Raw genomic sequence first — 10,707 nt, forward strand, 5'->3', positions numbered from 1 at the left:
GCAGCGGGGAAATTGGGACAACTCTAATAGAGCAACAAAACAACGATTACAAAACAAAGTATCAAATGGCCAGTAGGCCCATGAAAGGGTTTTGCTGTCAGGAGTCCCTAAGGAAATGAGGATTACCAGGTCGTAGGTGCAGAGACAAGGCCAGGCAGCGCTGACGTGCAGGAAGGGGTCAGGGACAAGAGCCGCCCGCCGTCAGGGGCGGTGGCCCCACGCCGTGTCCGACACAGAGTCACGTCCGTGTGCTTATCGAATAGTGGTTCCAGATGCAGCCCAAGAAAGAGAAGCGGAACGGCTTGTTCGCTCAGTCTCTGGCGGTGTCACGGCTGGACCAGGCTCCTTTCAAAGCTGAACAGCCGTTAGCAGAAGTGCAGAGACTCACACCACCAGGGCCGAGGAGGGAGGGACAGTGAACAGAGGGACCGGGGCGTGACGTGGGACCGGGGTCACTTTAAAGCTCGAGAGGCCCAGTCTCAGCCTCACTGACGAGCAACGTTCCAGTGGGTTGAACCCCAGCTATTTGAACAGCCGAATGGGGTTTCCGCTCCTTCAATCCGATCTCAAGCTACACCTCTGAAGACTGAGATGAACGAACCACCAAGTCATCCTGTTAATATAACATAACATAACATAACAATATAATATAACAACTGCAGAACGTCAGTGTAAGAGCGTATCTCACGCCGAGTGTGCAGATCCCACGTCGAAGTCCGTGAGGCACCGGCAGGTTTTCCGTGGTCTTGCTCTGTCTGTCCTGAGTTGTGTTAACACGACACTGCAGGACGCGAGGACAACCACGCCCTGAGTGACGATTCCACATTAACTGTGCCCATCGGCGTTAAGAACAAAAGCTGTTGAGTAATAGCTCAGCTCCCAGCTTCGTCCCATTTCATTCACCGAGTGCCCAGGGCAGCACCTCGGACCCTCGATCAGCACTAAAGTAAGATGCTCAGGCAGCCGGGCAGCTGAGAGACAATGGAAACCTCCAGCCGTCCGCCTGCGGCAGAAAGTAAGCTCTGTCTTGCTTCCTGCGTTTCAGAGTGATTCTTCCGGCCTCCTGCTCTGCCAGAGAACCACTCAGACAAGCTCTGAGAGTACCTTCCGCCTGTGGTCATCAGTCCCGGCACAACCTCAGGCGAAGGCCACCGAGGGTGTGGGGGTGCAGGGCCACTTCCAGTGACAACGGCAGCAGGAAGGAAGGGTGCTCGGAGTCCTCAGAAGACAAACAAACCGAAGTTACACTCCCCTCGCACACGCAAGGCTTCCCGGACACGTAGAAATGACTTTCCCATCTTTGACCCTTCGAGTCTTCATATCTTCATTTTAGTTGTATCAGAGAGATTCCATCAAGGAAGAAACCACGATCGCCAGGGCTCAGACTTCCCATCCGGACGGAGGTGTCAGCAAATACGCTTCGTCTCCTCGCACAACTACGGACACAACCAGGCCTCAGAGTGAACAGCACCCAGATCCGTCAGAAAATCGAGCCATGTGGGAGTCCAGCGGCCAAGGGTCTGAAGAAGCCACACCATTGGGACCGGTAGGAGGGGTGGAGACCCGGTGTGGTGCGGTGAAGTGGCGGAATGCGCGGTCCCACGTTCACGTGTGGTGGACAAAGATCGGGAGGGGCACCTCAGGATCGAAGGATCCCAGCCCCCGGCCAGACCGCACAGCCCAGGGTTCCAGCGCCAGGAAGATAAGGCCCCGTAACTTCTGGCTGTAAAAACCCATGGGGGGTGGGGCAGCAGAAGAAACTGCCCGATCTTCAGGAGACTCCACTTAAAGGGCCCGCACGGACTTGGGACTTACACATACCCACCCACTCTGGCATTCGGCACCCGGGCAACAGCTGGACGACCGCAAGTCACACATGGGAAGTGGGTGACGTGACTGCACACAGGGCCAGTGCCGGGCAAACCTCCAGAAGCCAGGCAGCGGCACTGTCCCCTCTCCAAGCTGTCCCCTCACAGAAGCCAGGAAGTGGTGAAGCGGGCTGCCCTGCCCTAAGGCTCTGCCCCACACAATTTGCAGGTGCCTTTGGTCCACGCTACTAAGACAGGAGGCCAAAGCAGCTCCACCTAGTACACAGACGCAAACACAGGGAGGCTGCCAAGTTGAGAAGACAAAGAAATGTGGCCCAAATGAAAGAATGGAACCAAACCCCAGAAAAATAATTAAACGAAACAGAGACAGCCAGCCTATCAGATGCAGAGTTCAAAACACTGGTGATCAGGATGCTCGAAGAGCTCACTGAGTACGGCAACAATGTAAAGGAAGAAATGGAGTTTACACAAAGTGAAATAAAAAAACATCTACAGGGAACCATCCACGGAGGGGAGGAAGCCGGGATTCAAACCAAGGATTTGGAACACAGGAAGGAAAAAGCATTCAGTCAGAACACAGCCTAGTGGGTGTGTTTGGACACCACCTGCCAGGCAGATGGGGAGCAGACCAGTCGGGCCCTAGTGGAGGGGCGGGACCAGAACACAGGCGCGCCCACGGCAGAGCCTCGGACAGCCGCAGCCAGCCAGAGACGGACGCCTGGCCAGGAGGCAGGTCGTGGGTCAGCCAAAGCCAGAGAAAGCAAGGGCGTCTGCAGAGTCGCCCTGCTTGGGGCATCAGGTGGTGGCCCTGCCAGAAACTGAGAGCAAGCCTCAGGGAGCCGAGGACAAGTCAGGGAGGAACCCTGAAACAACTGGCTTCGGGGACTACCAAAAAGGGGGGAATTTTAAACGCCAAGTGGCTGAACCGCCTTTAATTCGGAAACGTAAATTTTCTGTTACCAAGTAACTGGAGACACTGAGAACTAAGTGTCACTCACACCCTCACCTTCCCTGACGTGACCGGGTGACAACTCAGGCGACCGCCTCTGCGTGTAGAGGCCACCATGGTGTGGTCCTGCCCTGCTGCCAGACCGTGCTGCCCCCGGGACGCCCCTGCCAGTCCAGACACACCCTGGAGCAGTGGTGGCGAGTGGGGTGCATGAGGGGCTAGGACTGCCAGGGGTGGGGAAAGAAGCACTGGGCTCTGGCCCTTCAGCTCACAGGTGGAGAAACTGAGGCCCAGAGAGGGAAAGGACTGGCCTACAGCTACAAAACCCTGCCTAGAGCTTTTCTCCCCAATTCCGGAATGCAGCTCACGGGGTCCAGGCCCCCAGGACGGACAGCCTTGACCCCACTCTCAAAATGCCAGGTCACCCCTGTGCCTGCCCCACTGCCCTCCCCGGGCGTGGCTGTGACCCGGCCCTCGGCTCCCACCCACAGCTTCTCCAGCTGGAAACGGGCCGTGATGGGAGCTGTCCAGGCACCGTGCGAGGACAGCTGCTCCGCCAGGCCTCCACCACTCCCGTTCCACCTCAACGTCCACCCCGAGCACGACCCGCAGTGCCCCCGGGAGTGGCTCCTGTACTCACCGTTCTCCCTCAAGAATCCCCAGCTGGTCACCCAGCAGGACTGGGACACTCGGGGTGGGCCTGCTGAGAACTGGGGCAGGCAGCTGGTCCGAGGAGGGAGCCGCAGACAACGGGAGGGGTGATCTTCAAGAGAGCGATGTCGTTGGCCTCCAAGATGGGCGAGTAGCTCTCGTGAAGGATGATTTTCTCAACAAATCTCTCCTGGAGAGGCGGCTTCACTGGCTGGTTGCTGCCGGACTCAATCTCCCTTGCTCCGAAAACCAGTCTCCAGTCATGGGCTTTTCTGTGGGCACAGGGGGAGCCAGGCCGTCCTCCCCGTGCACAGCTGTGGACGCAACCCTCAGAGCCTCCCCCAGCAGGGGTCAGGGTCTGCGTGCTCACAGTCTCGTTGCCTCCAGGCCCAGAGCCCCAGGGACACTCTGCAGAGACCCCAGGAGAATATCCCTGACCAGAGGCCTTCAGAAGAGCCCCCTCCCCATGTTCCCACATGTACTTTTTAGCCTGAAGCGGTGAGCAGTGCTGAGCACCCACTGGGCATTCAGCAAGGAGCCCCCGCAGGTGTGGTACTGCCAGCTGTCGGGGTTGGTGAGGACCTGCAGGCCCCGTGCGCAGCAGCCTGGCCTTGGACAGCGCACGGGCTCCCTCGCAGGGTCTGCCTGAACGGGGGCCCCCAGGGGCCGCTGAGGAGAGACCGCGGGCACCGATCAGACCGAGAGCAGGCACAGCCTGTCCTCGCGCCTCAGTGGAGGGCAGGGCTGTGGGGTTGGGGACGTGGGGGAGATCTGGGAACACGAGTGTGAGCTGCGCTGTGGGGCTGTGGCTTTTGGGAGGGGTGTGACATCCCAGTCCTGTGGGTATAGTCACAGGTGGGAAAAGAGGGGCCACAGGCAGCTGGGGAGATGGTGCGGGCCTGAGAAGTGTGGGGACCCCTGGGCCGGGTGAGGCTAACGTGGAGTGCAGGGTGTCCTAGCCTGAGTCTTCAGAACCAGTGTTGGGGTGCAGGGTTGGCCTGCATGGTGACAGAGAGAGAAGGACCACAGGCAGGTACAGGGGCCCTAGGTATAGGGAGGCAGAGGGGGAGCAAAGGTGGAAGTTCTAGGAAGAGGGGATACGGACCCCTGAGGGTTGGCCCCCAGCAGGCCTCGGGGGGACCGCAGCCCCGTAACTTTCAAGATGCTCACCAGACAGTGGTAGAGCCCGTTGCTACTTCCTGGTGGCACAGGTGCCGCCAGCTGAGAAACTGTATTGTGAGCTACACTCACGTTATTTCAAAGGTGAGCACTAGATGGCAGCAGTGAGTGACTTCCTACCCCGACGTCCTGGAACCCTACGGTGGTGTTCGCCGGCTGCACACCAGGCGGCCTCAGAGAAGAGCTGCTATCAGTGGTGCAGCTTAGGTGGCAGCGGAGGAGTGCATTCCCTGACGAGCTTCGCTGTGGCGCTACTTATAACATGCACACTAGATGGGAACAAAAAAGGGCTTTTCTCCATGACCGGCACTTGAGTATTATTCCCAAGGTGAACACGAGATGGCAGCAGAGAAGTGCTTTGTCGGTGAGAACCAGTGAGGTGTTCCTCCCCAGGTGGACTCCAGGTCACAGCAGAGAATCACTTTTCAGGACAGGCCCTCAAGTGTTATTCACTGGCTGCACACTAGGTGGCAGCACACAGAGCTGACTCCTGGCTCCACCGCCCACCAGCTGTGCCCTTTCAGGCAAATCCGTGGAAACTCAGTCTCCTCCTCAGCCAGATGGCGGAACCGACCCCTCTAGGCAGCTGGGAGGATTCAGGGAGGCGGGATGTTTAGCTCCTGCCCAACGTGCGGTCAGCCTCACTCTCCCTCCCTCTTCCCTTCTGTATCCCTTCTGACCTTCTATGGGCTGAATAAATCAAGAGTTTAGCAAATAGTGTCGTTCCAGCAGAATGCACTCTCCTACTGGCGCCCAGAGAGTCCAGCTCCCCGGGGGCACTCACTCCTGCACCGGCCTGGCTTCCTCCTCAGGGCAGCACTGACCACAGCCTCTCTCTGGTCCTCACACCCCTGCTCCTCCGCAAACTCGGGTTCCACCTCAGCTCAGGCCAGCACCACCCCACAGCACCCCGCAGCAGCCCTCTCACTGCTCCCGCTGCTTCCTGTCCCGGCTCGTCCAAGCCAACCTCCACACCGTGACCACCTGATCTTTCAAAATTAGGGATCTGATCCTGTCCCTTCCGGAGCATGAGAACTGCCGACAGCTTCCCCCACCCCAGCCTAGAGAATAGTCTCCCTCATCGGCACAGAGTTGAGACCCTTTCTCGAGCCCCACTTCTTTCTCCTGGTTTTATTTCAGACCACCCCACCCCACTCCGTCACCAGGGACCCTCGGTCAACATCAGCCTCTCTGGTGGGAGACCCGTCAGGGCTCTAACACACAGAGGCACCGGCACTGGGACTGAGCCTCGAATGCGGTAAACTGAATAAAATACACATTTTAGTTAATAATGGTGCATCAATGTTTATTAATTACTTTTCAAAAAATAGAGAAATTAATAGTCAACTAAGAAAAACCTATTGCCTCAAACTGAAAAGCTAGAGAAAATGGGTGATGTCCTATTAAAAATACGCATGAGTATGGTGCTTGTTCTCTCCGTTTTCCACGTTGTGTCCGTTCTGTTTGCATTTTTTCTGTTTTCTGTGTTCTCTGTCCTCTCCTCGTCTCTCCTTTCTCCCCGTGTTCTGCATTCTCCGTTTGCTCCAATTAAGTAAGTACTGGACACGCTGGGACCTTGGCACACCACTCGTTAGGGTGGGACTATGCTTCCGTAACAGCGTATGCCGAAATAAGAAGAATGCAAAAACTGTAGAACAGATATGACTCGGTGTGACTACGACATGAGAGACAAGTGACCTGACAGTCGTGGGACAAGCCGGGACTGGCCCAGAACCCCGTGACATCACACGGGGGCCAGGTCTCTGCGACAACTGCCATCTCCCCCAGTCGCAGCTGTGCTCCCTTCAGAGAAAAGGGAGGAACGTGGTTTAGAGCAGCCTGTGGCAGACGGGTTGGAGGCTCCTCAGAAAGCAAAACTGGGTCCACCGTGGGACCCGGCCACTCCTCCTCGGGGGTCCGCCCGGAAGAAGTGGAATCAGCAGCACAGACACACACGCACACCTGCGAGTCCGTGTCAGCGTTATTCACAGCGGCCCGGACACGGGAGCGGCCTTCGTGCCCATCAGTGGGTGGACTGACACGTGGCACACACACGACAGAATGTCCCTCAGCCACGATAAAGGACGTCCTTCCACCTGGGACGTGGATAAACCGAGGACGGCACGGTAAGTGGAATGAGCCCAACCCAGAACGAGACTCTGCGCGGTCCCGCTTTCACGCGGCGCCGACAGCAGCCGACAGAGCAGCAGAGCAGAGGGCTGGCCACCCGGGGCAGGAGGAGGGGAGTGGGAGGCGCTGGTCCAGGATTAAAGTTTCAGTTATGCACGACGAACGAGTACCAGAGACCCGGGTGAAAGCCATGTGACTGCAGCCAGTAACACCTTCCACACACCTGAAAGCTGCGACGGCAGCCGTGGTAAGTGGCCCCTTCCCGGGACCCCAGCGCCCCCAGGGAAACCCTGAGTTCTTCTACCTAAAGGGTAAAGGCGGACCGGGCGGCCAGACAACAGGGACAGTCCGCTACTCCACAGCAGCACTGAAAGTGGAGTCTGGGGACTCTGCAGGGCTGTGTTTCCCCATTTCCACCTCCCCCCTTCCCACACGTCTCTGTGCTTTGCACGCTAGAGCTTGATGCAAAAAAGGTGAGCGTCCTAGATGTACTTATACACAGCCTTCGAGGGCACCGTCTGCAGGTGCACACGCACGGGACACTTGTAGAAGTGGGACAGCAGGGTCTCGCTGTAGCCCACGAGGAAGTAGAACTTGTGTGCAGGCAGCTGCCTCAGGACCAGCGCGCAGATCTCCACCTGGTTAGCCCGGCGCTTCAGGACGAGCTGGTCGGCCAGGCAGCCGGGGAAGGTGCCCAGCATAAACTTGCGAAGGAAAACATCCTCCACCGTGCGCTCTGCAGCGTGGTCCTGCCCATCCAGGTTACCTGAACAGAGAAGGGCACCACGGAATCGGCCAGAGTTGCAGAGGTAACACCCGATAACAGCACAGGGCACCCAGTTCCACCCCAACCCTGCCTCTTCTCTTCTGTAAGTGGAATAAGAGCAACGCTTTAAAATTCAAAGTGCATCATTTCATCAAACTCCCCAACTAGGTACTGTCGCCCTCTCCTTGTTTCACAAAGGGAAAGCATGAGGCCTTGGCCAGGACACAGAACTCAGATGACCTCACTCCCTCACTCCCTTTCCCACTCTGTCTTGTCTGCCTTAGCACACTGGTCACCCCGCAGGCTGGAGACGAGGCCACCAGCTCCTTCGAGGTTTGGGGCATGAGCTCTCTCACCAGCCAGGGCCGTGGCCTCACCCAGTGAATTCCCAGTGGGGACCCTGCACCCGCTGCACCCCGCAGAGTTTCCGCTGGGCCTCCACACCCACCTCCAACCTCAGAACCAGACCCCGGGGAGGGTGAAGGGACAAGAGCCTTTAAACAATTCCTCTACGTAGGGGCGCAGCAAACATCCAAGCTGAAAACTCTCACACTGAGCAAGACGCAGGTGACTGTGGTTAATTCACAGGAGCCCTGTTCCACGGCAACGCCACTGTGAGCAACCGAGGAGCAAACCCTCAGCCACAGCGCCTGCGGGAACACAGGGTCACGAGCCTTTGGTCGCACTACTGTTGCCAACAGATCAACACGGGGTGTACCCCGTCGTGTGTGTCTCCATCTAAAGACGCCTTGTCTATTGCACGGCCGGTTACCACTGAAGTCTCCCAGCCGCACCAGGGCTCGGGCCTGGGGGCAGCCAACCCGACCTGCGCGTTTTCTCTGTAGAGTCTGCCGTCATGGCCTCCTCACCCTCAGGACCCTAGACCAGCAGGTCAGCGTCCCCGGCCGTTTTACGGCAGTGGAGTCACCGACCAAACTGCGAAAACGTGGCACTGAGAAACCTCGGGAAGCGCTGAAACAAGAGGGCAGAGCCCGGGATGAGACCTGACTCGGGGTGGTGAGCGGTCAGAGAGCTCACTAAACGGGTGATGTTTTACAGGTCTGTGCACTGAGGCCTGTGTACCTTCACTAACCCACGTCACCCCAATAAGCTCAATTTAAAAATTTAAAGAATAAATAACCTTTTTCTTAAAAAAGAGCACAGAACCCTGTTCAACCTCAGCTGGGAAGACGGCCGTGTCTGAGAACGACCGAGCAAGTGTCAAGAGTAGGCACTTTCACGAACACAGAAGACAGAAAAATCCCTGCCTCCACGGGAACTGCAGTGTGCACAGCGCACTGTCGCGCGTGTCCCCGCCGCTTCTGCGGGCTCTGAGCCACTCTATCAATCACAGGTGACGGACAGACAGCAAAGCAAAAGCAACTCCCGCCTCGAGTCCCGAATGTCATTTCCGAGGAGGTGGATCGGAGTCCTTGCTCCCCGCCAACAGAGCCAGATCTGCATCCTCCAAACCCAGGTCCACACTCCTGACCCGCCTCTGCCTGGTCGCTTCTCTGCACGTACGGAACCGACTTCGGATTTGGTCACCGACTACTGGCCGGAATGAACATCGGGCACCTGCTCGGGTGGCGTCTGGGTTAGAGAGTCACAGCCCAGAACCTCCGGGGCGGCCTGGGGTCCCCTCACCTGTGTGCAGCGACAGCCAGCCTTTGCGGTGGGCGATGTGATGAGGAGCGTGCGCCTCCTCGTACGTCACCGGTTTGTCCCCTTTGCCCACTCGGACCCGGGCCGCCCGATTCTACGAGCAAAAGGCGGCCGTGAGTCCGCGCGCCCCACCCCGGGCTGCGACCCAGGCCCGCGTCCCCTCCGGCCCGCGTCCCCTCCGCCCCTCGTCCCAACCCCCGGCCCCGGACCGCTCACCTTGGCGCACGCGGCGGAGACGTGCAGGGCGCGCCAGGCACACGGCAGCGCGTGGCTCCAGGAAAGCACCTGTGTGTGAACGGGAGAGCGTGACGCAGAAACCGAGGCACCCCCGACCCGCCTGTCCCGCCCGCACCGGCACCATCCACTCACCCGGGGCCCGAGGCCTCGGCAGCACGCCGACGCCGCCATCTTCGGCTAAGGGCAGCCCGTGACGTACCCGCGCACGGCCGGGCAAAGGTCAACGCCGGGAGGCCGCACCGCGGACGAGCCCAAATCGAAGCCGGCGCGGGGGTGCAAGTCGCCCGGCCAGTGAAGAGCCTTGGGGCGGGGCCTCGCGGCTGGGGGCGGGGCCTCGCGGCTAGGGCCGCACCGCGGATGCTGGTTTCTGCACCCCTCCGCCTGGCTTCCTGGTTCAGATCCGGAGGTTGGAGGATGCTGAGCGAGAGGTTTCACCCTAAGTCTCAAACCGGGGTCTTGAGGGCGACAACGGGGCCCCAAGCCTTCCCTTGGAGTGTCTTCTTAGGTTCTACAAATGAGGCTGCTTGAGTTGTCTCCAAATTTTATTATTATTATTACTGTTACTATTATTATTACTACAATGTGGATTATATTTACTACATTAAAGTCCTCTCGATACATGGAAACCAGGTCAGAAAAACTGTCACTTAGATGCCATTTTTGTAAAAAAAAATCATATACTTGTGTACACACAATAAAAAATGTAAAAGTATTCCAAAAGTTAGTCGTTTATTTTTGGACAGTATGATCATGTGTCACTTCTTTTCTTTTGGTTTATCTGTATTTTCTATAACGAACATATATTTCTGAAAACTTGTTTGACTTTTTAAACCGTTTTTAATTAATTTAAAAATATTTTTCCATCACAGTTTACTTTCTGTAATATTTTCAAATAATATTACTTTTTTTAAAAAAGAGAAGAAACTCCTGGATCTAGCTACAAGTGAAAAAAAATCCATTTTGATTAAAACTTGACCCAGTTTACCCTGGCTGGTGTGGTTTTAGTGGATTCAGTGGCGGCCTGCAGACCTTCAGTCATGGTTTGACTCCCAGTCAGGGCACAGGCCTGGGTTTGGGGGTAACCAATGGCTGTGTCTCTCACATATCGATGTTTCTCTCCCTCCCTTCTTCTCTCTCTAAAAATAAATAAATAAATAAAATCTTTAAAAAAAAAAACACTCGATCCAGTCCTTCGAGGATGAGGGCAGGGCTCCCCCTGTGCCAGGATCTGTATCACAGGGCCTGTGGTCCCCGGACCAGAGCATCAGCACGGTCTCCAGTCATTACTAACGTCACAGGGA

At 57.1% G+C, this 10,707-nt stretch overlaps 1 protein-coding gene across 1 annotated transcript; it reads right to left on the minus strand.

The window, feature by feature from the left end:
- Nucleotides 1-5,887: 5,887 nt before the first annotated feature.
- On the minus strand, nt 5,888-9,636 carry MRPS24 (mitochondrial ribosomal protein S24). The gene is made up of 4 exons (XM_053920254.2): nt 9,539-9,636; nt 9,386-9,454; nt 9,152-9,263; nt 5,888-7,504 (listed from the first exon to the last, which is right to left on the minus strand). Exons 1-4 carry the CDS (start codon nt 9,575-9,577, stop codon nt 7,221-7,223), a joined length of 504 nt encoding a protein of 167 aa, XP_053776229.1. The 5' UTR covers nt 9,578-9,636; the 3' UTR covers nt 5,888-7,220.
- Between the last annotated feature and the right edge of the window lie 1,071 nt (nt 9,637-10,707).

This window comes from Desmodus rotundus, chromosome 3 (genome assembly GCF_022682495.2).
Source record: "Desmodus rotundus isolate HL8 chromosome 3, HLdesRot8A.1, whole genome shotgun sequence".
Classification (NCBI taxonomy): Eukaryota; Metazoa; Chordata; class Mammalia; order Chiroptera; family Phyllostomidae; genus Desmodus; species Desmodus rotundus.

Bases quoted from the DNA above. Each gene is read 5' to 3' on its own strand.
- MRPS24 (XM_053920254.2), bottom strand. From the start codon at position 9,577: ATGGCGGCGTCGGCGTGCTGCCGAGGCCTCGGGCCCCGG. The intron at 9,264-9,385 runs GTGAGCGGTCCG...TTTTGCTCGTAG, and splicing joins TCTCCGCCGCGTGCGCCAAG to AATCGGGCGGCCCGGGTCCG. The intron at 7,505-9,151 runs GTGAGGGGACCC...TTCTCTGTTCAG, and splicing joins CTGGCTGTCGCTGCACACAG to GTAACCTGGATGGGCAGGAC.